General features: G+C 36.4%; 2 protein-coding genes across 5 annotated transcripts in view; one reads left to right on the top strand and one right to left on the bottom strand.

Moving 5' to 3' along the window:
- Positions 1–526: 526 nt before the first annotated feature.
- LOC134528388 (MRG/MORF4L-binding protein) lies at positions 527–6,635 on the bottom strand. 3 transcript variants are annotated; one of them, XM_063361974.1, is made up of 3 exons: positions 6,437–6,635; positions 4,056–4,177; positions 527–1,380 (listed from the first exon to the last, which is right to left on the bottom strand). In XM_063361974.1, the coding sequence occupies exons 1-3, from the start codon at positions 6,540–6,542 to the stop codon at positions 784–786; spliced, it is 825 nt and encodes a 274-aa protein (XP_063218044.1). In that variant the 5' UTR covers positions 6,543–6,635; the 3' UTR covers positions 527–783. The 3 variants fall into 3 exon arrangements, with proteins under 3 accessions (XP_063218044.1, XP_063218043.1, XP_063218045.1); XM_063361973.1 differs by having other exon boundaries at positions 6,411–6,600; XM_063361975.1 differs by lacking the exon at positions 6,437–6,635 and adding an exon at positions 4,812–6,097.
- LOC134528383 (RNA-binding protein fusilli) overlaps positions 6,071–25,132 on the top strand; it is a 326,528-nt gene continuing 307,466 nt past the window's right edge. The window contains exon 1 of one of the 2 annotated variants that reach the window (XM_063361960.1): positions 6,071–6,233. The gene's annotated coding sequence lies outside the window, so the exon portion shown is untranslated. The remainder of the gene's footprint in view (positions 6,234–25,132) is intronic. The other variant, XM_063361958.1, reaches the window with a different exon arrangement.

Raw genomic sequence — 25,132 nt, 5'->3', positions numbered from 1 at the left:
ATATTTACAGTAACACACACTTTTTTTTCTTCTAGTTTTTAGCACCGTTTTTGTGTTTTTAAGTGAATTAACACTGCTTTTGCTCATTTTTAATGATGAAATCTGAAAATTTTATTTACCACTTTCACGGGGCCCTACACATGGGAACAACCTTCGACTCAACTGCTCAAGTAACATGTATTCTCTGGGCCACCTTTGCAAAATTAATCAGGCTTTATGATGCCAGATCACAGCCTTAAATTTTTTTTAGCACCTGCCATCTAGTTCTGCCCTGGAGATTTTGCATTCACTATTATTGGGAATTAGTTTGTGCAAAATATTGACAGCTGCTGCTAAATATATTCTCTATTAATTGTGCAAGTTCCTAGTTCAAAGGTTTAACCCCCAAACCCTGTAAACGTTGTAGACAATAAGCAGAAAATCTGTACCAAGGGGTTTTGAGCAAAAAAAAAAAAAACATGCAGCATAGTACCATGGCTGGTAAAATCAAGTTTTTTTCATTTCAAGGGGTAAATAACTGAGATTGTTTTAAAGGTTTACGTAGAAAACTTATATTTCTCTTAGCAACAGTCTGTACTAAGGAAATTCACATCAAAAATTACTACACTATTTACTTCATGGATCACTGTGAGCATAATGTACAAATAAGAGACAACGCATATTTACATTTCCTCACACACACACAAACACATCATGCACTTTGAGAATAAGAGTTTAGTTGTGTCGACAGCACGAAGATCAGGGGTGCGCGCGCACGGTACAGCAGCGGCACGCCGTCGGCGATCACAACCGCCGGCGCTTCTGCGCGGTCTGCGTCGTGACGGGGCTGGACGAGTGTGTGGAGCTGGAGTCGTCCCCTCTCGCCGACCCCCTGGTCCGCTTCACGCCACGCTTCGGGGAGTCCCCGTCCCTCTGCCTCTCCTTCAGCTGCAGGCCTTCCTCTTTCTTCGACGGCTTCTCCTTGCCCTTTGCTTCTCTCTCCTCGGGGTCCTTCTTTGTCACGCTTTCCTTTCTATCTTCTTTGTTTTCTTTGCTTTCTTGCTTCGGTGGTTTATCAGCGCCAACACTGTGTTTCTTTTCCTTCGATTCTTTTTTGACATCCTTCTTTTCTTCCTTGATCTGTTCTTTTTTAATGTTCCCTTTGACGAGGCTCTTCCTAGCACCTTTCGCTCCACTTTCCGCACGATGGGCTTCCTTACTTTCTTCCGGCTTCACTTTCGCGTCTTTGGGTTTGGCATTGCTGACTTTGAGGTCTGGGCCCTCTGCGTTCGCCTGCGCCGCACTTGCGCCCGCTCTCTCTTTTTTTAAAAATGCACCGCACGACTCGGGCAAAGTGTAAATTTTCTCAGCTACTGGGAACTGTGCATCTTCTGTATCACCCTGCAAACAAACAAGACCCCTACAGAAAAACACAATACTTACACAAGTTAAGTTTCAAACAAGGTTTCACAGACCACTGTAAAATTAAACATTTTAATTCTAGATTATTTATATATATATATATAATCAATTTAATTTGCGAGTAATTTAAAATTTTCTAAACTAAAACAAGTTGTATTTATAGTTTCAGAAATATTGCTGTAAAAAATTATTCTTAAAAGAAGCTAAATGTGGCCATGAGGAACTTAGTATTCTGATACAAAAATGAGGGGGGAAAGAAGGGATAAATGATTTAATTAAAAATTAATCTATTCTGGTGTTCAATGTAGAACAAAAGTTTTTGTAGGTTAAAAACCTGCAATTCATTATCAAGCTACATCTTTGCCGTGATCAGCCAAATTAATGTTTGTGTTTTAATCCAGGTTATCTGTTTAAGTTAACTTATAATTAAAAGTTTTACAAAAACGTCAAAATGACTGCATTACATGATGTCTGTGGGACACAACTGTTGCTACATGCAGTATGAAAATACACTTTTCAGAAATTATTTTTGATGAAGTTGCACAGAAGTTCACAATCTTGTATCCTTCCGTCATGCTGTCACTGAGAGGAAGTGCATACCAATTGCCTCTTAATGTTTACAAACAGGCTGTGTGAATCTAATGTGATCACTTTTTTTTTATAAAATTCTTCCCCCCCCCCCTGCCCCCTCCTTAAAACTTTACTCTGACTATGCAGGAATTATAATGAACACAGGAAACATTTGTGGACACATGTTTATTCAGTCGAAGCGTGCATGTCAAATTACCATCTAGAGAGCTGCACCTTCACAATTCATGTGTCACCAGAACAGATATACAAAAATTAGCTCAACTCACTTGAAACTGTTACAATGTTATTCTGTATTCTATACAAGGCTTGACCTTGCACACTGTGCTGATTTTTTTTTTTCTCCATAACGTTTCTAAGGGCTGTTTCTAAAATTTTTACTACCCACCTCCATTGCAATTTTGGCTATGCCACATATATTTTTAATAGTATTCGCTTAGTTAAACATAATGTGTGCAACAAGTCACATGATGATAACTAAGACATGTGTGCCTTTTTTACAACCATAATGTTCCACCAAGTGTATATCTGTTAAAAATATTTGTGGTAAAACCACAAATGCAAGGGAGGTTTTAAGTTAATTTTTTTTAGAAATGTCCTTATATGAAAGAAATGATGAAAAAATTTAAAAAATAGAAATGGCACCTTAAGTGTCGTGCACAAAAAACACAGGCTGTGAATTCTTAAATCAACAAATATTCCAGACTAAACAACCAGATGTTTCACATATCTACCACTTATTCAACCTCCACTGAATTAATCAAAACCATAATTAAAGTGGTAAATATAACCCTTAAATATCAAATAATGTTAAGCATACCTACTCTTCACCAATTTTTTTTCACAATAAGATTAAAGTTATGAGTAGATTTTGTACAATGTTTTCCCATATCACAGCAACCATAAAAACATGAGCAACAGTTGAAACTACTGTCAAATGGGAGTATCATATATTTTGGTCAAAATTAAGTAAAGTATGGTAAAACAGACTCTATGTAACATTACACTGCAGATACACACATTTTTTCCAGACTGCAATATTTCTCTGGCTTCAATCATAAAAACTTCTCAAAATTGAATTTTTTTCATAATTAAAAAAATATATATTCAAAATTCCTCAATCAGTTTTAATAGGATAATCATATATTTGTGTTACATATGTGGAGGATCCTCATAGGTAGTTAACAGTTCAGAAACTTTTATATGAGAATTAGATACATGTAATGCAATTCTATCCTTTATAAATAATAATCTTGCCTTTGAAGAAGTTAACTTCGGTCAGGAGAAATCTGACCCACAAAGATCAGCTGATACTGTAATGATACTATAATGCATTGGGTAGCCTTTGTAATCTTCAGTTCTGGAACTGTTTTGAAAATTAAGAAGAGCCACAAATCACTCCAATGATAAGTGTCCTAGCCATGAATGACTTGGTAATTTCAACCTCCTGTGGAATTTTTTTTTTTTTTAATAATAATGATCTTGATCTAAGTATGCAGATTGTGTTTGACGACTGATGTGTCCCTCGTGGTTAGGATCCACTAATGTGACTAAGGCTGGGTTCACAATTGAAAAAATAACAGTAACAGTAGGTCGTGTGCATAGGATATGAACGCCATGTTTCCTAACCTAACGATTCACAATAGCAGAAAGTTGGTCGTGTGCATGGGAGCGAGGTCAAGCGCATAGGAGTGAAATGAATATATTTTATTTCGGTCGCGTACGCATGGCACAACAGCCAATAGGAGAAGAGCAGGGTGCTTTTTTGGCGGGACTAGAAATATGTTTATATTTATTAACCATATTGTGGTAAGAAAATTTCGAGATAATAATAGTATTATCGTTATTTTGAAAGTTAACATGTTTATTTACTAACACTGCTAACAGATGTCGCATAGTTCGTGAAATTTCATTGGCTGAAATTAACAGTAAGAATTCAATTGTGAACCGATTTCGCAGTTAGCACAAGTCGTGTGCACAGGTCGTGTGCATGGCTTGCTATGCACTCGCTTAATTTTTTTAATTGTGAACCCAGCATAAATTCAAACGAGGGGGCAGTAACTCACCAGCAGAGGTAAGTTGTACAGAGACTCCAGATACTTCCACACAGATGACGATGACACTTTCCTGTTCAAGTTCTTCTGCAAGGTATGTATGATGCAAGCCATGTGGAAATGTTTATTGATTCCTGGAACCACACACATTTACTAACTGAATGATTAAGTGACGTGCATTCTAATAACTCTGCTTTATCAAAAACTAAATGTAACTGGAAGAGCACATTACAATGGTGGAAAGGAAGGAGTGACAATAACTTGAAAACTAGAGTGCATTAATGGGATACTAGTGCTTTACTTACGACCAAATGAATAAAAACCATTGAAAAATGTGTTCATAATTTTAGACACAAAGATGGCTTACAACCTTCACAGAGTACAGTGTTCTTGAGCCTAAAAGCAAACTACAGTAGCAACACCATATTATTAATGGTTTTTTATTATTATCCTGTAGTAATTAAGATAATACTTTTACAGCTTGTATACAAGGGTGGTAAGTTGTACAGTACTTTCATTACATTAATACTAGTCATTAGAACTTATATTACATAATAATAATAATGCTGTGAAACAACATGATACCACCGGATTTTGTGATGACATTAATAAGACTTATTACACATAGGTATTCCTTTTAAAATATCATAACATAAAATCTTTAAAATTTAGCACTAGTATTTGTAAGCACATAGCCTAAGTTGGTTTTTTATAATCATAGACTGAGTTCACACCACCTTATAAATAATGTTACACTGATAAACTTGCCTTTATTAAGTAATAAAACCAGGTATATTTTAGTTGTATTTTCTAGTTTTTCAGGGATAAGGACGAGAGAGTGTTTCGCCAACCCCCAGTTTTATCCGCCACCAATGTGCTAAGTATAAATATAAGATTTGGAAACTTAATTCTGATTTTGTTGTCTGATAACACAGTACCACTATTGAAAAAATTAATAATACATAACATTTACCAACTGCACCCAATAGCCTCCAATTTAAATGCTGGTCTCTGATCTTTAATAAAACTAACAACATTAATTTTTAATTTATAGTTTCCTACCACATCAATTTCACTTCCAAATTCATAATATGGTAGGGCCTACAGCAAGTACTATTGGGTACTATTAACAAAAATCTGTAATTTGCTATTGATTATAAATTTTATTAGCTATCATTGCAAGTCATGAGTGTATTCTGTATACAATTCAACCTTCCATTTTATTCTAGTTTGTAAGTCACATCTATTTTCTTTCGTGTATAAATCCAAAGCTTAAAACAGGCCAATCAAATAAAAACTCCTGAGAAATGATGTGTGGTACTGTACGAGAACAAGGAGAAAATTAGTGGGAAACCAATGGCAGGATGCACTAAAATAACTTAATGAACTTTGTGGCCAGAATTGTAGGTCTTGAAAAAAACTACACATGTACTTTAAGTTTAGGTCATGCAAAATACTTCTGATTTATTGAATATTCTCAATAAGTTCATCAGTTTCAGTTCGTAAAAAAAAAAATTTGTTTTTTGGCTCTTTCAAACATTGGCTTAATTTTTGAACATGGAAACTAGTTTGTGACAATATTTATTTAAAATGCTACACAAAAGATGGTGTAAGATATTTTTTTTGCCATACAATTTTTTTTTTTCATTATAGTTTGCTGTTTTTCACTTTATCATCAAAACATTGCAATTCTATTGATGATTTTCTAGTTTTGAAATTGAACTGTTTTGGAAATAGTTTAGATCCCGGCCGCATGATTGTTCTCTCTTTAAATATGCTGTAAGTAGCGATTACAACGATGTTTCGCAGCAAAAATGCCAGTAATAAATCCAAACGTATTTAAATCAACATAATGACAAACAAGCCTATCGACTTTTTAACTGAACGTGCGTATGAAATTGTACTATCACTAAAGCACAGAACTATCACTAAAATGAACTTGATACTTCTTTCGCAATGACCCAATGAAATTTCAACCTTACCACGATTAAATCACCTTTCTTTTCGCAATAATTAACAGTTGGTACAAGTGCTTGTGCACCTTTGCCGCAAGTAAAAACCTGTTGTAGTAACATTTTCAGAAATGAAACCACACGTAAAAATACGTAAAACCTACAATTTTCAAACGCTGAGCGGGCTAAATTTGATTTTGAAAGAAGGTTGGGTGTATGGACAGCATTAAATATTAAGGTACGTAGAAAACATGTTTGCACAACATTGAAAAGCATGCGCAAATTTCCAAACTTCATAGCAACAATAGCCAAAATTATCTTAGTAAACTCAAAAATTTCTGCAATTACGAGGGTAATTAAAAGCAATGATATGCAACAGTAAAATAACTATTTAAATCTAAGAAATTAACATTACCATGACGGAATTCACAACGAACATACCAACGGGCTTGTGGTGTAGCATAGCATACATCATTTGTATTTCTATTTCGTTCGTATGCCAATCCAGTTCTTCGCATGTTGAACCCTGAAAACGCTTAAATACCATATTTATGTGCAAAAATGCGATGCTGCACTTCAGTGATGTGCATCAAAATAACGAGTGTCACATGTTTACTTTTTAAACCCCGCGATTGAAAACAATCTTATGCCAGGGTAGCCAACGTTTGTTGAGTGTTCACGATATATTGTTGAAAACCACAAAGCAAGCAAAATTAATGAAATGAAATGTTGAAACTGTGTATGACAGCTAAGGATTGCAGCCTTTTTGAAAGACATCGTGAAAATGCTACTGCAGTAGTGTATTGTGATCGAAAAATTAAATGTGTAATTTTTTTTTGTCGAGAGGTCTCTTTATGTACATACGGCGACAATGAAACAAGAGTAATAAACGTTTCTTAGTAACCTAACAGTTTTATTAATTTTTAAATGTCAGCAAATTCATGTTTGGTTGAAAATGACTTAATTTTACGGGGTATTTTAATGCAAGTTTGGCAGTCAAAACTTTCTATTGACATTTTCGTGCCCACCAAACCTTTCGACAGCATATTTGGAAGAGTTATTTCAAGTACCTAACTAAGCGAAATATATATTTTTTCATATTTTGAGTTACCTACACAAGTACATAAGAAATATATCAAATATGTTTATATTCGTAGAATCAAGCTCGTTGTACCCTGCGCTGCATTCTGCAATGCGCTGAACCAATCATCATATTGTTAGATTTTACACAATCACCGTATCTAACTTTACAGCGGTTGTCTCAATGTCATGCATAGATTTCTTGGTTCCTTTCATTTAAAAGCCGTCCACCTTGTTTTAAAAATTGTAAATATTTTATACCACTTACATATATATTAATCTAATTAGCTCTATATTGTATGAGTATAATAGAGAAAATAGATACATTAAGATTTATATATTTCCCGTTCTAGGTCATTATTGTGTATTTTATCTAAACACGGTTTTACTTGTAGACTTTTGTAATATAGGTACTAGCTAATGCCCAGCATGCGTTGCAATTCCTTTTTAATTATTTTTGTAAATGTTTTGAAGTTTGTACACACATAGAAAACATATATCTATATATCAGTATATATCCATATTTCTCTATAACACTATAAATAGGTTTATGTCTATATTATCCCTTTATTTCTATATATAGGTATATATATGTATATATAGAGGTATATATCACTCTTGTGTCTCTATCTCTGTACTTCTTCTGTAAACCTATCTATATATGTATATCCCTCTCGATTACTATATTTATCTTTTCTCTATCTTTCTATCTCTCTCCGTCTCTATACCTATCTCTCTTTATCTTTCTATATATCTCTCTTGACTCGCACGCACCATTGTTATTCGGCCCATAGAAAAGAGAATCTGACATAAAGTGCTTATTGGTAACTATCCGATACTACTCGCGCGCCACCCTAATTTTTTCTTTGCGCGTTGGTTTTATCGAAATATCACCTAAACAGTGGAGGTAGCTGGTATATACAATAATTGAAATCAAAATGAGAACGACCTCTAACCTCCCCTCCCTCTCCCACAATTTCATTCTGCATAAAAAAACAATTTTTGGTTATGATTAAGTTTAACCCTAATTTCTTGGAGAGGTTTGGTATTGTGTTTGTTCAGCGAAATTCATTACATGATGGCATCTTTACGATTCTTCCTGCGAGTTCCTTTCACACAAATTTATAGCATATTAGCCTCTATACAACCTTTGAATATATATACTGTATAGAAGTCGCGAGTGGATAGGATTTACTCTACGTTTTTCAGAAGCGTATGAGAGCAGCTTGGGAACTTCACCGCTGCAGTGCGCTGCCGTAACGCTCTGTATCGCCCTAGTTGTTATTTACACGTTAGAGCGCAGCCCTGTCGCCCGCTGTCATTCCCCGCATCCCCCACCTTTTATTCACTGCAGCTCAAGTTCGTTCAACGGGAGGGGGAAGGGGTGTTTGAAGAGTTCGACCTTTGAATATATATACTGTATAGAAGTCGCCAGCCCAGGTTAAAATTTCTAATACGGTTTTGAGGTAGTTGGTTAATTCACCGCCGCAATCGCCACCATCTCTAGGGCATCGACTTGTGGTGGTCCCTAGCGGACAAGTGTCAAACTCTTCAAACACCCCTTCCCCCTCCCGTTGAACGACCTTGATCTGCAGTGAATGATGGATGAGGGGTACGGGGAATAACAGCGGGCGACAGTGCTGCACTCTAACGGGCAAATAACAACTAAGACGATACAGGGCGTTACGGCAGCGCACTGCAGCGGTGAAGTTCCCAAGCTGCTCCTCATACGCTTCTGAAAAACGTAGAGTAAATCCTATCCACTCGCGACTTCTATACGGTATATATATTCAAAGGTTCGACACTTGTCCGCTAGGGACCACCACAAGTCGGTGCCCTAGAGATGGTGGCGATTGCGGCGGTGAATTAACCAACTACCTCAAAACCGTATTAGAAATTTTAACCTGGGCTGGCGACTTCTATACAGTATATATATTCAAAGATACAACTACGATCTGGTTGCAACCCAATTGATAACCAGTTGACTTCAACTTCATAACAGACAACCACTCCACAGACTAATTAATACCTCCATGGTTTCAAAGGTCAAGCGTGCAAAATTTCATAGAGATCGGGTGAACGATGATTTATCAATGCAATGGCGAAATTTTTATCAAGAAAAATTAGATTCTGCTTTATCAGAATCTCTTCTAGGCAGTGACCTTCCCCGTGTTTCGAAGATCAAGTCTGCACAGTTTAATCGCAGTCGGATGAACGGTATGGCAGCGTATGAAATACGAACAAGCAAACATATATGTGTGTCTATATATATACATATATATTAATTATATTGCATCCTTTTTGCATTATCAGTTGACGGATTAACATTTTTAACAGTTTTTCGCAGTACCTACCGATAAGGATAATCATATGAAATAAATAACTGAAACTTTCTAGATTTAAAGGTATTGCTACTGGCCACTGTGTCTATGGTTGAAATTTCTTTCAGAATAATTCGTTTAATTTTACTTAGACTTTCAAAATCTTCACATTGTCGAGGATATTAAAAAACCAGTCGGGTTCAAGTAGGGTTGCCAACCGTCCCGTATTGTACGGGATTTCCCGTATTCTGTGACTATAAAAGAATTATCCTGTACGTAGGCAGGACGGGACGTGATATTTCCCGTATCTTGTTTAAAGTTCAATTCACACACCCGCATTAAATTGTAAAAGTATTTTCCCGCCTGCGCCGCACCACCTGTTATATGTATTGCGACATTGCGAGGCTCCGTTTACTCCGCAGTTCACTGGCCACCAAATAGTTCATGTTGACGCCGACAGGTGGCAAGTTGTTGCCAAGTTAAGTTTTTTTGTGAAACATTGTTTTTTGTGTCTTGCATGTTGTATATTTACTTTATACCCGAGATGAGATTTAATTTAAAGTTGGGCTTGTTTGGTGAAATGAAAAATGAGAAAATATATGTAAGGCATACATTTATTAAAATATATATTTTTTAAGTTGCTTGTAATGGTGTCCCTAGGGGTGGTTCTAATCTAAGGGGGGCGGGGGAAGGGCTAAGTGGCTTTAGCAAACCTCCCCTTCCCACACTTTTTTCCTAATCACATTTTGCATTGGAGAGAGTTGAAGTTAGTTTACCAATGTTCAATCACATATGAGATATCTGGAATTTTTATACTTTGTTAACTAAAAATATCTTTATGTGTTAAATTCATCACTCAAAAAAATTATTAGGCCAATACAAAAAATTTTAATATTTCAACCAGGTGCATAATTTATTTTGAGAATAGCTGGTAACCCTAGGTTCAAGTGGCCGAGGTTGAAGTGGTCCCGGTGGCTGGAGTAAAGCGAGGAGAGTGCATTTCAACGTCAGCAACGTCGCAATGCATGATGCATCGTGTCTAGCGCACTTGTCCGCATTTACCAGCTTCAATGGACCATTTATTTAAAAATTGATTAATTTTTCATCCATTTATTATAAATTATCAAGTTTAATGTCTCGTCCACAGTAAATACTGGAAACAAATAACGGATATTGGGATATTGTGACGGTATCGGCCAAGCCAAGTATCCGTCCCGGCATTTGCGTGAAGTGATTGTGGGAAACAATGGGCAAACGAACACAAACGGCAGAACGGGATTAAAAAACGGGTTCTTCGGACTTGGAATGGAGGGGGGGGGGGGGAGGCCACCTATGGGTTCTAGGAAACTCCCTCACCTTATTTTCCTTTTCCCCCATAATAATTGGTCGGGAAATCGGACTTGGATGAGTCATTTGCAAATGAAATGCGGCAATATATATATATTTTTTTAATTTAATGTTGTTGGGTTGGTACCCCTGACCACAACACCGGCTCAGAGCAGGAGCATATTGCACGTGTGTCTGCGCGCCAACGGGCCGCACGAAGACAGGTCGCCCGCCACACCATGAAGAACCCGGTTGTCTTACCTGCCATATGCACATGCCGGGGTCTTTAGCTGCGGGGTTTTCCTCTTTGCAGCGTGGGGAAAGTTCGTAAAACTTATAAGTTTTATTTTTATAATATTTATGACTTCAAATTTTGGCGTTAAGGGGATTGGTGCACCAGCATCGTATTAAAAAAAACAATATATTTGTTAATGATTCAGCTTCTAGAGAAGATTTGAACCATTCTGGTGTAAAATTATTTATTTTATTTTTTTATTTTAATTAAGTTATTGCTGATTTTCGGGAATTTCTTTAATTCAAGCTTTATTAATAAACTATAAAGAATTCAGTGGTAAAACTTTCGCAGATAAATTTTCAGACACGGGAGATATGACTGTGACCATTATTTTATCTGTAATCATTATTAATTTAACGTATTTACAATTTGAATTTTAATAAATGAGCTGCTACGAAATTGCGTGATATTCATTTGCGAATTTAATAACATTCGCGTTTTCATTTGTAATTCAAACGCCAATATATCTGTCGGCTGAATGATTGACTTTATTTTAGTCTTTAGCTTATTGCAGTCGGACCTAAAGTAAAAACGTAACTGTAGAAGTTTGAGCAGCGTGCAAGCTCGGATACGAGAAATTATGGAGCGCGCTGGACAGTAGTGACACCTTGCGACAGTTTCCCGAACTGTTTGCAGCCAGTGTTTTCTCTCGTTCCCACCCTGCCTCAGCTGTCTGCTGTTTACGAAGGGGAGACGGGATTTCGCGCGAAACTGATATGAAGGTCAACGTACTCATTTTCAGTAGATAAGAGAACGTGTTTGGTCTAGCTCGGCGTATAATTGAATGGTTATTCTCTGTTATTATTTAGCACAGTGATTTAGCTAGATGTTTTTTGTTGTAAGCGTGAGATTTATTCAGGAATAAAATGCCGAAGAAACCTCCACCAAGCATAGTACACAAAAGAACAAAACTATCGAAAGCCATTAGAGCGCTTAGAAAAAAGAATAAAGAAAGATAAGAGATTATTTTATTATAGCTTTTTTACCATACATTTATTTTTCAGAGTTGCGTATGTACAACGCGATGGACGCGATGCGACAACATAAAGATGTGTAAAATTGTAAACATGCTTTTTTTTTCCAGCAATGCGTGAACCATTCATAAACTATACTCAACATGTATCCGTATGATTACGTTTGAATTTTTTTTATGACAGGCATCAATGTTAACAAGTTTATTAAGCCACAATATACTTTTTTTCAGAAAAATAAGTGTAGCAGAAAACACTCAACATAGTCTCACACAAAATCAGTTTACATGAATGCAGTTTTAAGAAGTAAGCTACGTAAATAATAGTTAAACATTATTTAATATATGCTGGTAACGTTTCCAAAGTATCAGCTTCGCCTTCATTCACGAACAATATTCGTGGCCTTATTTATTTATTTTGCTGGCGTTTCGTTGGTGACTGTTAGGACTGCAAAATTAGTAAACATTTTTCACCCTATCCTGAGTTAAGAGGCCGTGTCAGTAAATGTTTATTTCCAATATTCTGCTCTAGAAGTTCTCTCTTTTAACAGTGAGATTTAGTGGCTTTTTCAACCGAAGGACTGTAGCCGCAGCGCGTGATAAAGCTACTATACCCTTATCACAGGATTAGTGGGAAGGTTGACAGCTCGAGTTTACTCGACGAAAAATGTATCTGGTTCCTCGACAATCTGAGAGGATGACAATCTGACCGGCGGCTCACTAGGAAATTGCAGATGCAGGGATTCAGAATCAAGAAACCTCACTTTAACAAATGTAGTATGAGTCGTATCTAAAACTAAAACTAAAAATTTTAATACTTTAAACGTATCGGAATACAATTAATCTTCAAACATGTGGTAATTATTCTTTATCTGGATGTAATAGTCCGTGAAAAATAATGTTAGTTGACATTAAAAAGTATACGAAATTCATCATGTAACGTTTTAAAAGGATAATAACATAAATGCATATGCTTAGATATTGCATATGCATCACACACAATCTAAATACAATCTCACTTAAGTCAGACTACCTAATTTTTTACAATGCACCATCATACAGTTTAACAGAGGTAGGTGAACCTCTTATCGACGTTGTTTCAAAGAATTTAAATTTACAAATATTACTATTTATCTTAATACGATATGTAGCCTACCTTTATGAATACGAACATACAAAAAAAATATTGAATTTATCACATTACACAAGACTAAAACACTAACAAAACTTAATTTTATACATTGCTGTAGCATATTAGAAGACGAAATAACTCACAAGACTAACATTAAGAGGGCTGCATTACAAATTTACTTTACAGAGAAGAAAATATCCTTTCAGGATATTTCATTACCTCATTGATTACATAATACTGCCGTTGATGTGATCGTAGATATAAAGTATTTAAAAAATATATTCCATTATGTTTATGTAAATATTTTGAAAACGTTATTGCTTAAAGATGCTCATTATTTAAATAATAACGAATCTTTTACTTTTATGTACTGAACAAACAAAATACTTATAAGTTAATAAGAATAAGCTTAGTTGAGTAACATCTTCAATTTGTATTGAATTCAATGTACATATCGAAAATCATGTACAATGAATGCAACAGATTGAATTCAATAAATATTTGATCTTGTGAAACGGCCATAATATTGATGTAGATTAGGGACCGGAAAAATTCGCGGTTTCGACGGCCTTCAGGATAGACTGCACATTCCCCTGTACACTCGGGCAAATAACGGCAGTTCATTTGCTGCTGACTTGTTAGTCGTCTCAGCTTGTTTGTCTGTGATTCGATCCTTCTTTGGTTGGTGTTTTATAATTGGTTGAGATTCGTCCAGATGAACAGTAAGCCAATAGCAAAATCATCTAAAAGGTATATGTATTTGACTTCTAGCCTATCGCCGAATGAATCCGCGAATTTTTCCGGTCTCTATTAATTATAGATGCTCACATGCATCGTGAGAGTCCGTATAAAGCCTATTACAATTCTATAAGTATACATTAAAATGCTTTTAAAATATATATGTGTAATATAATTAAAACTTGTTTAAGTAAGATCATCACAAAAAAAATGAAAATCCTTCAACAGTAAGTGATGTTTTATAAGATTTTAACAAAACACATCTTACAATAAGAGAATACTAATCATACCACATAATTCAACACAAAATATACATTCCAGTAGGCGCTACGTAAAAACCACTTCTATTTTTATGCTGATTACTCTGCATTGTTTTATATATATATCATTATTTCTAACTTTTAATATTCTCTACACATTAACTGAAATTACTTATTTACAGAGTCTTAGCTAATGTTGGTCTGTACCACATACAGTTCGTACGATATCTCTACGCAAAACACATACAGTTCATTATTAGTAATATCAATTATATTTCATGAACATAATGAAATTAGTATAGGCCCTAGGTTGTTCACTGTTAATTGAGTACTTCTGAAGTATTTTCATTGTGAGTTAACATACATACCAAATGCCATTCTTCCAGTAAAGTTACAAAGAAGACAACAAGATAATATAAATATGTATGTAGTACCATATTTTAAACTCCTATTAAATGAATAATAACTCAATCTCTATTCTGGACTATTAAGTAATAATTTTTATTACTGTTATTTATAACTTAAATAAAATGACAACTAACAAATTAGTAAAAAATAGAATTACGTGCGATATAGTGTGACATTTGTACTTGGACGGCAAACGAATATAATAAAATGTCTATGACAATGTTAACTTTACTCATTATTATGGAAAGAAACAAAATGGGCAGATAAGCATATTCTACGCTGACATTTAAAAATGCTCAATTCAAAATGAACATTCCCTAGCAAGAAAATTTATTTTATATCACCACAAAAAATCAAACTGCGGCGTCATTTTCCCGATGACAAACAAAAAATTTGTATGGTCGCGAATAATACATTCGTATAGCGTCACATCAGCGGAATATTCCCTTGGCATAAATGTGTGAAGTCTGTGGCACTTATGGAGAAGTAAACCTTCGCTCGAACACAAAAACAAATGAACGAACAGCTTTTTTTTTTTTGATAAGATGTGCAATCGGAGACCCCTGGGGTGGTTGAAGAGTGTCAGGTCCGTCGCCAGACCAGATAGTAAAAGCTCAGGGGCTGAGGATAGAAAAGGCATATCTCCAAATTATTAAGTATAAATGTTGTCATGTAATTGTTAAAGACTTGATTACACCCAGGTTTATAAACCCATCATGATCATGAAGACACTGATCGGAAGGTAATGTGCAATACATTTCAATGGCGTTTTCAGTTTTTGCTAAATAATTATAAATATAAGCAAAATTTCAATGTATCTGGACAAATCAAAATATTGATAATATTATTTTCATCACAGAAATAATATATGATATGATAACTAAATTTGAAAAAAGCGGTTATGTTAAATGTATTGTATACTTTCAGTAGGCAAAATTTCCGGCCCCTACCTCTTATAGACTTTGAGAAAAACTGCCTTTTAAAATAACATTGATATAGATAGGAGCGCAAATTTGTGACACGGCCTCTTAAATCTAAGTGTGCGCGGTTAGATGAGGACCAGATGTGTATCATGCTTACGCCTTTACACTCTACTCAGGGGTGCCCACAAGGGGGGGGTAACGACGCAGACTGCGTCATTAATATTTCAGGGGGGGGGGGTGGTTAAAAGACGAGAAAAATGTATATATTATTTACATAATTATAGCTTCTAATGTGAAAATACGATTCTGGTGCTTTGATAAATGAAAGGGATCTTGTAAATCAAATTGGCAACCCCGCACTTTCCTCAACAAAAGCAGTTTGGCATCTGTCGGTTCAGGATGGAAATATTACCTGATATTACCAAAATTATTATTAGAAAATCAGTTTTAATTAATGCAAAATGTGATAAAATATAATACTAAAAAAGTATAATATTATAAAATAATTGAGTAAATCATTTAGAAAATGGCATAAAAAAAATTCGGGGGGGGGGGCATAATTAGTTTAGGGGGGGTTGAGTCATAGTGTTTGGGGGGGGGGGGGGGGAGAGGTGGGCACCTCTGCTCTACTCATGCGGGTATTAACCATGCGCGTAAGGGCGTGTTGTTAATGACCTGTACGATAGTCAATCCTCTACGGACTCGAAAAATGTCACCTGCTCATTGGCTACTTGACTTGTGACAACTGTTTGTTATAATGCCTGTGATTCATCGTTGATTTTGTTGAGGAGTTTTCAGGGATTCAGAGCCTCCCATTTAACTGTGGCCGAATTGAAGAAGCAGTACAAATGTTACATGCTTGAATTCATAGCGAATGGAAACCACAAATATTTACTGATGTAGTGGTTGGTAAAAAAAAAATATTCGTATCGCGTCCATCGCTTCGCGCCATGGTGGCTCCTATATTATATGGATTTACAAAATATAACGATTCACTTACGACACTTAAGATAAGGTGTGTAGGATTTTAAGAATTCACTTGAATTAATATTTAAGAACATATTTCAGGATAACTTGTGAAGACGCTCGTACAGACGGCACCGGTTGTGATGACTCATTGTTAGGGACACCTGTATTTCGAGAATACATTTCGTGTCAAGGTATTTCACAAAATACTGTAGCTTTTCTCCTGTGGTTATTGGCTGAGAGCGGTGAGAGGTGTCGTCCCGCTCTTGACGAGGCCAATGAGAATGTGGTCACAGTACTGCTGCACCCTCACAATTTGCCTTTCCTCTTATAAAAAGCTACAGTATTTTGTGAAATACCTTGACACGAAATGTATTCGCGAAATACAGGTGTCCCTACTCATTGTTACCAGAGCAGGGGCCATCTCGTGTACACGAAGTGGCATGCGAAACCTCAACACAACTCGAAAATCAGTGAGTGTTACATTGAAATGTGTCCGCTACAAATGTTCAGGAATTATAATTTTGAAATCGAGTAGAAATATTCCTGCAATTAGCATTAGGTATATTTTAATAGACATTGAAAGCGAATCATTAAGTAGCTTCAAAATCCAAATACCGGAATACAGATAGTCTGTAACAATACAGACCTCACCGACTAGATATGGTCCAGATTGTTAATACTAACACATTTGAAAAAAAAACTGACTAGTTAATGAATATGTTGAAATTTTGTAAACCTGTTACTTAAGATGATTGGTGATGTAATAATGTCTCTTGGAAACTACATAAGATTTTAACTGCTTTTATTTCTCCATAAATTCGCAAATCACCATGGCGGCCAATTTACGATCACGATTTAGTTCTTAAATTTTAAATTAGTTTATTTGTTGAGAGCCTGGTACAATGTATCTGACCACTAAAGCGATCCGAGCCGCGTAGTGTATACTACTGCGAGGTTGCAGAAGTAGGCTCGGGTCGGGACGAATTTCGCTGTGAAGAAACAAAGGTTTTTAATACATAGAAAATTATCCCAAAGCCGAAATTTGTACAGTAGTAGAATGAACATTTCTTAGTAACACGTCAAAAGTGTAAGTACTGCCGCAAACCTTGTGTGTCACACCGAAAACGAGTAGTTAATTCCAAAATTAATTTTTTTTGCAACGATCCACAATAATGGATATTGCAAATGCAGTTTATGGAATAGACCTCAGTATGGAACCCAAAATAATCTAGAAACATTGCCCTATCTGAGGATAGTGATAAAAAGCACAAAGTTTAACATGTTTCTATAAAATAGACCTTTTAAATCATTAAAGTTAACGAATTCACTTTCATTCAATTTTAAGGAAATATAAATACATCTTACATAAACTTAAAGAGCCCAACGTGGAAATCGCTTACAGTAATCGTTGTTGCATATTTATTCATCTTTAAATTGGTATATTTTTTAAGTGTCTCATACAATTAGTTTGACCACTAAAGCGATCCGAGCCGCGTAGTGTATACTACTGCGAGGTTGTCGAAGTAGGTTCGGGTCGAGACGAATTTCGCTGTTAAGAAACAAAAATTTTTAATACATGGAAAATTATCCCAAAGAAAAAATTTTTTACAGTAGTAGAATGAACATTTCTTAGTAACACGTCAAAAGTTGACCGATGAAACCTTGTGATCACACCAATAAATGAGCAGTTGAGTCCTTAATGATAATTTCTACAATGATCCACAAAAATGTTTCGTAAATTTAATAACTTTAATACTTTTTTAAGTCGGTTCTCATTATGGCACCAAAGTAATATAAAATAATGTCCTACATGGTAACTGTGATAAACACCTCAAAGTTAAAACGTCCTATTATTAAATTGGTAATTTTAATCATAAAAGGTAAGAAATAAATATATTTTTTTATAGAAATTTGACTACATGTTACATAAATATGTTGAGCGTAACGTCAAAATCACTTCATAAATATTGTCTGTGTTTTTTTTTTTAAGGTTTAAATGTGTATATTTTGAGTGTCTGGTACAATAGTCTGACCACTGATGTATTTCAAGCTGCGTAGTGTGTGGTGCAGCAGTGTTAAAGTCGCTCGTGCTGGGACGTTTTTTGCTCCAGAAAACTAAGGTTTTTAATGTATGGTAATTCCAGACTGAATTTTACTCTGAAAGAATAAAAGTTTCCTAACTGCAAGTGATTTTTGCTGCAAACGTAGATAAAAATCTTCCAGGATGCAATTTGCTTAGGTAAAAAGGTTAGTATGATCGACTCTTTAATTTCTAAATTATAAATAAATAACAACAATAGAACTTCCCGGAAAGTTGTGATAAACTGACGATATTGCGCGAGTAGCAGACCCGTACGTGACTACAGAGAAAGGCTATTTTCCTTGACCGTTAGGATTTCTGGGACGAACACCCTCTCACAGCTGGGGTCATAAAATACGGTCAAACTCTTGCAAAAACATCCACCAACGCTCTTTGCCACTAGCAATTCAACGAAGTAAGCTAGGCGCAGCACTCCAATGAATTAACTTAGAAAAAAATTACTAAATATGTAATTCTATCAATGCATTTTACAACACAACTTATGTATTATTTATTTTCTGGAAAAAAAATAATATTATCATCCGAATTATGTTATAAAAGTGACAAAACTCAACAAGCACATTAACGGTGTATCGTTTTCTTCAATTGTTATATAGTAAAATAATTTCATACAATTAAATATATATATATATTTTATAATATAGGCTACATTAAAATTTTGCACAGTTCTGATCTAAAATAATATAATGTATTAGAAATAAAAAATAATTTTTAATAATAAAATTTTTGTAACAAAATACGAACACACATATATAAAATCAGAGGTCCTCTAGAATTTTGATTTACAAGTTCCAAGCAGAAATTGTTTATTGTTAATTTTATTGTATCAAAAATCATTCATATATAAAAAAATAATATGTATATCTCAATAGATGTAACATGAATACACCCTATCATATGCATTAAATATATTTTAAGTAATCCATAAATAAGACCAAGTTTATTGAGTGTCGCAGTACGCAGCGTGTTTCAAAGCCCGCCGGCCGTGAAAGATCAGTACGGCCGCAGTACACTGCAACGCTCGGGCAGCTTTAATGAGGCAACTAATTATGCTAGACTCTTTATAAATATACTATATTAAAGCTAAAAGTATAATTAAAAACATGTATTTAGACATTTTTTCGCATTGGGCTCTTCAAATCGGTGTAAATCGTATTTTTATCTGGGTGGCAAAGATAAAAAAAAAATATGTCGTGAATTAATCGCTTTATATCATATATACTAAAAATTTAAATTTTTTCTAACATTAATGGGTGTATTAAAGTTTCTAGATTATTTTGGTAAGTTTATGGACAGTCTAAATTAAAAACTGTATAAATGGGTAGCATTTTAATGGACTGATGTAAGTTGCTGTCACCTAGGACTTAAATGCAAATTTTCGGTGATAACGCACAAGGTCTACAGTGGTAAACTTTCGGTATGTTATTAAGCATAGGCAACTCTACCACAGTACAAAAATTCAGCTTTGGACAAATTGTTCACAGGTTGTCTTGGTTTCCTGGAGAACACGAAAGTCTACGCGGGGAAGGGCGGCTACCTGATCCGAGAATGAAGGATAAGGCGAGATGGGAAGCGATAAGAGCTGGTTGGGTGTCCGTGTTGGAGAGAGAGATAGAGAGAGAAAGGCGATATTGTGTAAGACCTTCGAAAGATTCCCGCTAGATGGCAGGCCTCAGAGCTGCAACATTTGACAACCTCCCCTCACAGAAGCTCTCTCGCCACTAACCTGCCAAATCTCACCCGCTAGCTTATATACGTGCTGGCTGGCCATACAGTAGTAATAAACAAGCATTTATGAAACACTTAAGCTCATTTCCAACAAATTCTGACGAATGACTGTTTTTTGTCCTGCACCAATCCCCTTAAAGGCCCGGAATAAAATTAGTGAATAGTTGAGGTGTAGTTTTTCTAGCAGATCGGCAAAGCGGTATGTAGGGAAAAAAAAATCAATAATTTCGGGTGTTCGCTAGGCTGGTTAAAATTTATTAATTGAATATTTGAACATAAACGTGGAGCTTTTCGTTGGTAGACAGACTATCATTGCAAGGCCAGCGTCTTTTCGCAACTGGAAAAACAAGTTTTTGTCTTGTCGGTAAAAGGAGGAGATAAAAGGGGGGGGGGGGGGGGGGTAGTTTGGTGCAGTGTTGCCAGCTTCCTAAAATGTACAAGAATTTTATTTTTATTATTTTTTGTTTTTTACATTTCGTAACTATTCGGGTTTTCTGATCGGGGTGTTGCAACCCCGCAAGGCTGCGATAGTAGCCGACACCGCTGACTTGTTCTGGTTGATTATTTGCCAAGTTGCACACGCGGCTAAACGCACGCCGCAACTAAAAGACTTGGAGTCGGATCAGACAGGATTGCTCGCAGACGGAAGAACGTGGCGGACGTTGCCGTGGGCTGGTGGGTTTCCTCGGGGTGCTTCCGCATTCCGTCGTCATCTCTCGTCAACACCGCCACGCCCCTCGTCCGAGTCTGAACACCTTCGGCGTCGACGAGACGTGGACATAGTCGGTGGGGTGTGATCCCGCCTATCAGGCGAGATCGGAGGAATTAGCGGCTTCTTTGTCCTGACTCGCCTGCGGACAGTCCGCACAGAAGCAACTGGAACCCAGGCTGGCAGAGGAAGGCTCAGAGGCCCCGGACGAGTGTACAGATTTTTTTTTTCATGCTTGAGTTTACCCTGATAGCAGGACGACTATTTTTTTGTAAAATTCCCAGTTATGCGGTACCAGCATTTAACATTTGCAGTTACGACCGTGATAATTTTAATTTTTTTTTAATTGTGGGGTCTGAAAGGTAATGGGGAGGGCCTAGGTATAACATTATTTGCCCCCAGGCCCTCAGGTTCTCGCAAGGGGCATCTGGGCGGGACCAATGAGAACCCCTCGCCAGTGGCGGAGCAAGAAGCTCGTGAAGGGGGCGCGGTAGGGGGAAGATCTTGTGTTCTTCCCCACCCCTCGAAAAAAAAAGTAATTTTTCCTCCAGTGCCCTTAACCAATTAAGTATGGAACCCCGGGCGAGCCAATTAGGCCGTCTCACAAGCCAGCGACCAACAGGTGGCATTAGCGCGAGTTTCCCGTGGTCTGCGGCCCTATTCTTGACGCTGTCGGAATAATTCCGCTAGAGGAATGACTGAAATCCGATAGAGTATTGTTAGACCCTATTCTTTAACGATCGCTATCCGAATTACGTATCGGATTGACTTCACAACTGTCGGAATTATTCCGCCACCTCCTTTGCTGGCGAAATTAGTTTAACTACATTTCAGTTTTGTAAAATAGTACGGATGACATTAAAATGTCAACATTTAAAACCAGCAATAACTTATTCACCGCGTTGTATTATGTGATGTATATATACAGATAAAAATACGCGTCGTGATACTGTAGGTAGTCCTATCACAGAGTCGTGGGTTATGTGATTGAAATTTAATTTAATCCTAAAGGAAACAAACACATTATTTATATGAACTCATATGTGATTTTTTTTAACAATATGTCCAATTTACTGCATTTAAAAACTGCAACACAATTGCCATTCCAGCGTTTAGGCCAAATATTTGTGCGTTTGTGAGGAATAGCTTGTAATTGAACTACAATTTAAAGTCTAAGCATATTACTTTTGTTTCTGTGATTGGCAATGTCAAACAGTTTCTTAAAAATCAACGAAAGTTATATTTGCAATTTTTCGTTACTTTACATTTTACCTGCTGTACATGATAAATATGGAAATTTCCGATGTGTATAAATTTGATACGTATTTGTTAATTGTGTTTTGTGATAAGTACTATTACATGTTTCCCTATAACGTAATTCGTTTTTCACACTGAATATTGCAATAATTTGTCATGTTTTGATTGGTAGGCTTATATACCTAAGCTATCCATTATTCGTAAAAATGTATACCTTTTCCGAGATTGAAATGCACTCGAAATAAGTCCAGTTATAAATTAATTTCGCTCGATTACAATTGATTGTGGAAATAAATGTTGTCCTCTTTACCCCTCTCTAACTAGCAAACCTAGCCAATATTCCTGCCATGCAGATAGACACATGTAGAAAAAATCCTTGGAAACAACATACTCCAATAAAAACCAACACAATTATTATTAAATAAATAATGATAAAAAAGATAGTTGCTGAAAGATTTTTTGATAAATACATAGAATGTTTCCAAGAAACCCCTACTCCAAACAATTACAAAATTTCTTCTGAAATAATTGCAAATAAATTGTCCATAAACGTTATCATTTTGTATTGACTTAATGTGATTATAAAAATTTTCATGTACACATTCATAAATGATTTGCTGAACCAATAAATTCTGCATGAAGTATACACGAAAATATGTTACGAGTTGTTGCTAATTAAGCAGAAACGATACTTAGACTAAAAAATGTGTCTTTATATGTGATAAGAATTTATTAAATACTAAAAAAACACATGACTGTGGAAATATTTTCTTAAATATTTGTGTTTTTGAAGTACTTTTTCCAAAAATTAAATAAAAATAAAGCTGACATTTGTTGCATTACACGATAATATTTTTTTTCTACTTAAAATATCTTTGTTTTTCATGTAAGTCATAGAATTTTCCGTTTCAATGGCGTAACTTTACAACTCACGTATTTATACACATAACTTCCACGTCCATCAACTAGAGAAAAGAAATGAACATAATGAAAAAAATACACACTTTAAATGAGAAATGATCCTTCCTTCATTGTGATTTATTGGCCTTCTATCAGTGACGTCAACACTAAAAGCAACGTTGCCGCACTTCCATAGAGACTTTCCGGTAACCCGACAATGTTGATTCCGATAGCAGTTTAAAAAAATAGATTTTATTCTCTCTACCGGAATGAAACTATCGGATATCATTCCTCTAGCGGAATTATTCCGACAGCGTGGAGAATAACGTCCCTGGAGGTTGCTGGAGCTGGCAGGCGGATCTGTCCGCGGGACGACTCCCCCCCCCCCCTCCCCCCAATCACCGCGCGGTGCCGTTGACCCCAAGCTACTGGCGCACCGGCAGGATTAGCGAGGAAGTAATAAAGTCCCTCGAACAACACATCGGAAAAACAAAACCAACGCGGAATTAATACTCAACCTTTTCTACGTGGCTATTCACTCAAATGCGCTGTTCTTGACAGGAACTTCTTGAACGCCTCTATATGACGTGGTTTGAACGTTCATGTGATGTTTTTTTTAACAGTGCAGCAGTTTGAACTGTACTACGTATTTAAAAAAAGAAAACGACTTCGAATGAAAAGAGGTTTTTGCTACGAGGAAGTGCAAATCTTCACTGCTTATTCGTCAATTTTATGTGTGACATACAAAACAAAAATGACAGTCGAGACGAACGTCACTTAATTGTTATTTGTGCGCCATATTAAACACGTTGCTGTTACTCGAGTGGGCTTCTGAAGGGAAGTAGGAGGACAGTCGACACGGGTACAGGTCGTGAGCTAGCCGCGCGCAGACGTGTCCGTGGCAGTTTGAAACGCTCTGCGAAGTAGTTCGGCGCGAGTTGCCTTGCGGCCAAGGCACCCTTGTTCTCACAAGTTTCGCAAGTGTGGCGACGAGGATAGCGGGGCGAGTGCATCGTTCCGTGAGTTTCTCTTTGCGCCTTGCGGTCTGCCGCCGCTTGCTTCCTCCGCCGTCTCTTCACCTGCGCCCCTGGTCGTCTCCTCATCATCACCGTGGGCGCCTGTCCTGTGATCTGCGCCTCGCCGCGAACCCTCCCCCTGCGCCCCCCTGCATTTCCCTGCGTCCCCCTGCATTCCCCTGCATTCCCCTGCCTTCCCCTGCCTTCCCCTGCCGTCTGGCAAGGAACACCTCTCTCGACCCTAGCGCCTGGCAGTGAGACCCAGCTTGGATGATCAGCGTGAAAATGCCTGTTCTTGCAATGTTGAAGAGCTTAACATTTTTACGAGACGCTAAATGTTTTGAAATTACGTGCGAGGTAGACGAGTCCATTGACACCATTTTAGATTTCTTGCGAAGAAAGACTACTTATTGCTATCGTGCTGTTTCCGGAAGATTCCTACCCACGTTTTGTTGTATCATAGTCCCTAGACCCTATAATTGTAACCATAACTATATGCATACATATAAATTACATTTTATGGACATGATAACTGTCGTAATTGTGCTTAAACTCCTTCCAGACTGATGAATAAAATACATTGATCTGGGAAAGGGGGGGGGGGGGGATGAGAAACTGAAAAATCGTTATTTCTCCCTTAATATGAAAAAAAAAAATATTCGGTACGTTTGAAGTTAATATACATTCCTCTTAAGAGTATGTACTGCTGACAAAATTTGTTTATAAGGTTTTTAGATAACGTCAACAATCAGCTTGAGGGGTAAAAAATAGGGATAGGAGAACAAAAAAATTACAACTCCCTTAGTAGAAAACAGTATAAAATCCGTTCGAAGTTTGTTAATCTTCTAAATATTATATAGAACTTTCTTCGTCTGGAACCCTTACTGCAAGGGTTCCAACTTAACAGAAATATGAACTCCGTACTCTACTTGCGCGTGTAGGCCAAGCCGAAAGGGAATTATTTTTTACCTTTGTAGGATATTACCGTTTCTACGTGTTGTGGA

Source organism: Bacillus rossius, chromosome 1 (assembly GCF_032445375.1).
Source record: "Bacillus rossius redtenbacheri isolate Brsri chromosome 1, Brsri_v3, whole genome shotgun sequence".
Lineage (NCBI taxonomy): Eukaryota > Metazoa > Arthropoda > Insecta > Phasmatodea > Bacillidae > Bacillus > Bacillus rossius.
This window is presented reverse-complemented; position numbering and strand designations above follow the sequence as displayed.

Coding starts and splice junctions, on each gene's coding strand:
- LOC134528388 (XM_063361974.1), bottom strand. CDS start 6,542: ATGGTATTTAAGCGTTTTCAGGGTTCAACATGCGAAGAACTGGATTGG. Junction 4,178..6,436: donor GCTACACCACAAGCCCGTTG/GTATGTTCGTTG, acceptor GTGTGGTTCCAG/GAATCAATAAACATTTCCAC. Junction 1,381..4,055: donor TGTACAACTTACCTCTGCTG/GTGAGTTACTGC, acceptor GTTTGTTTGCAG/GGTGATACAGAAGATGCACA.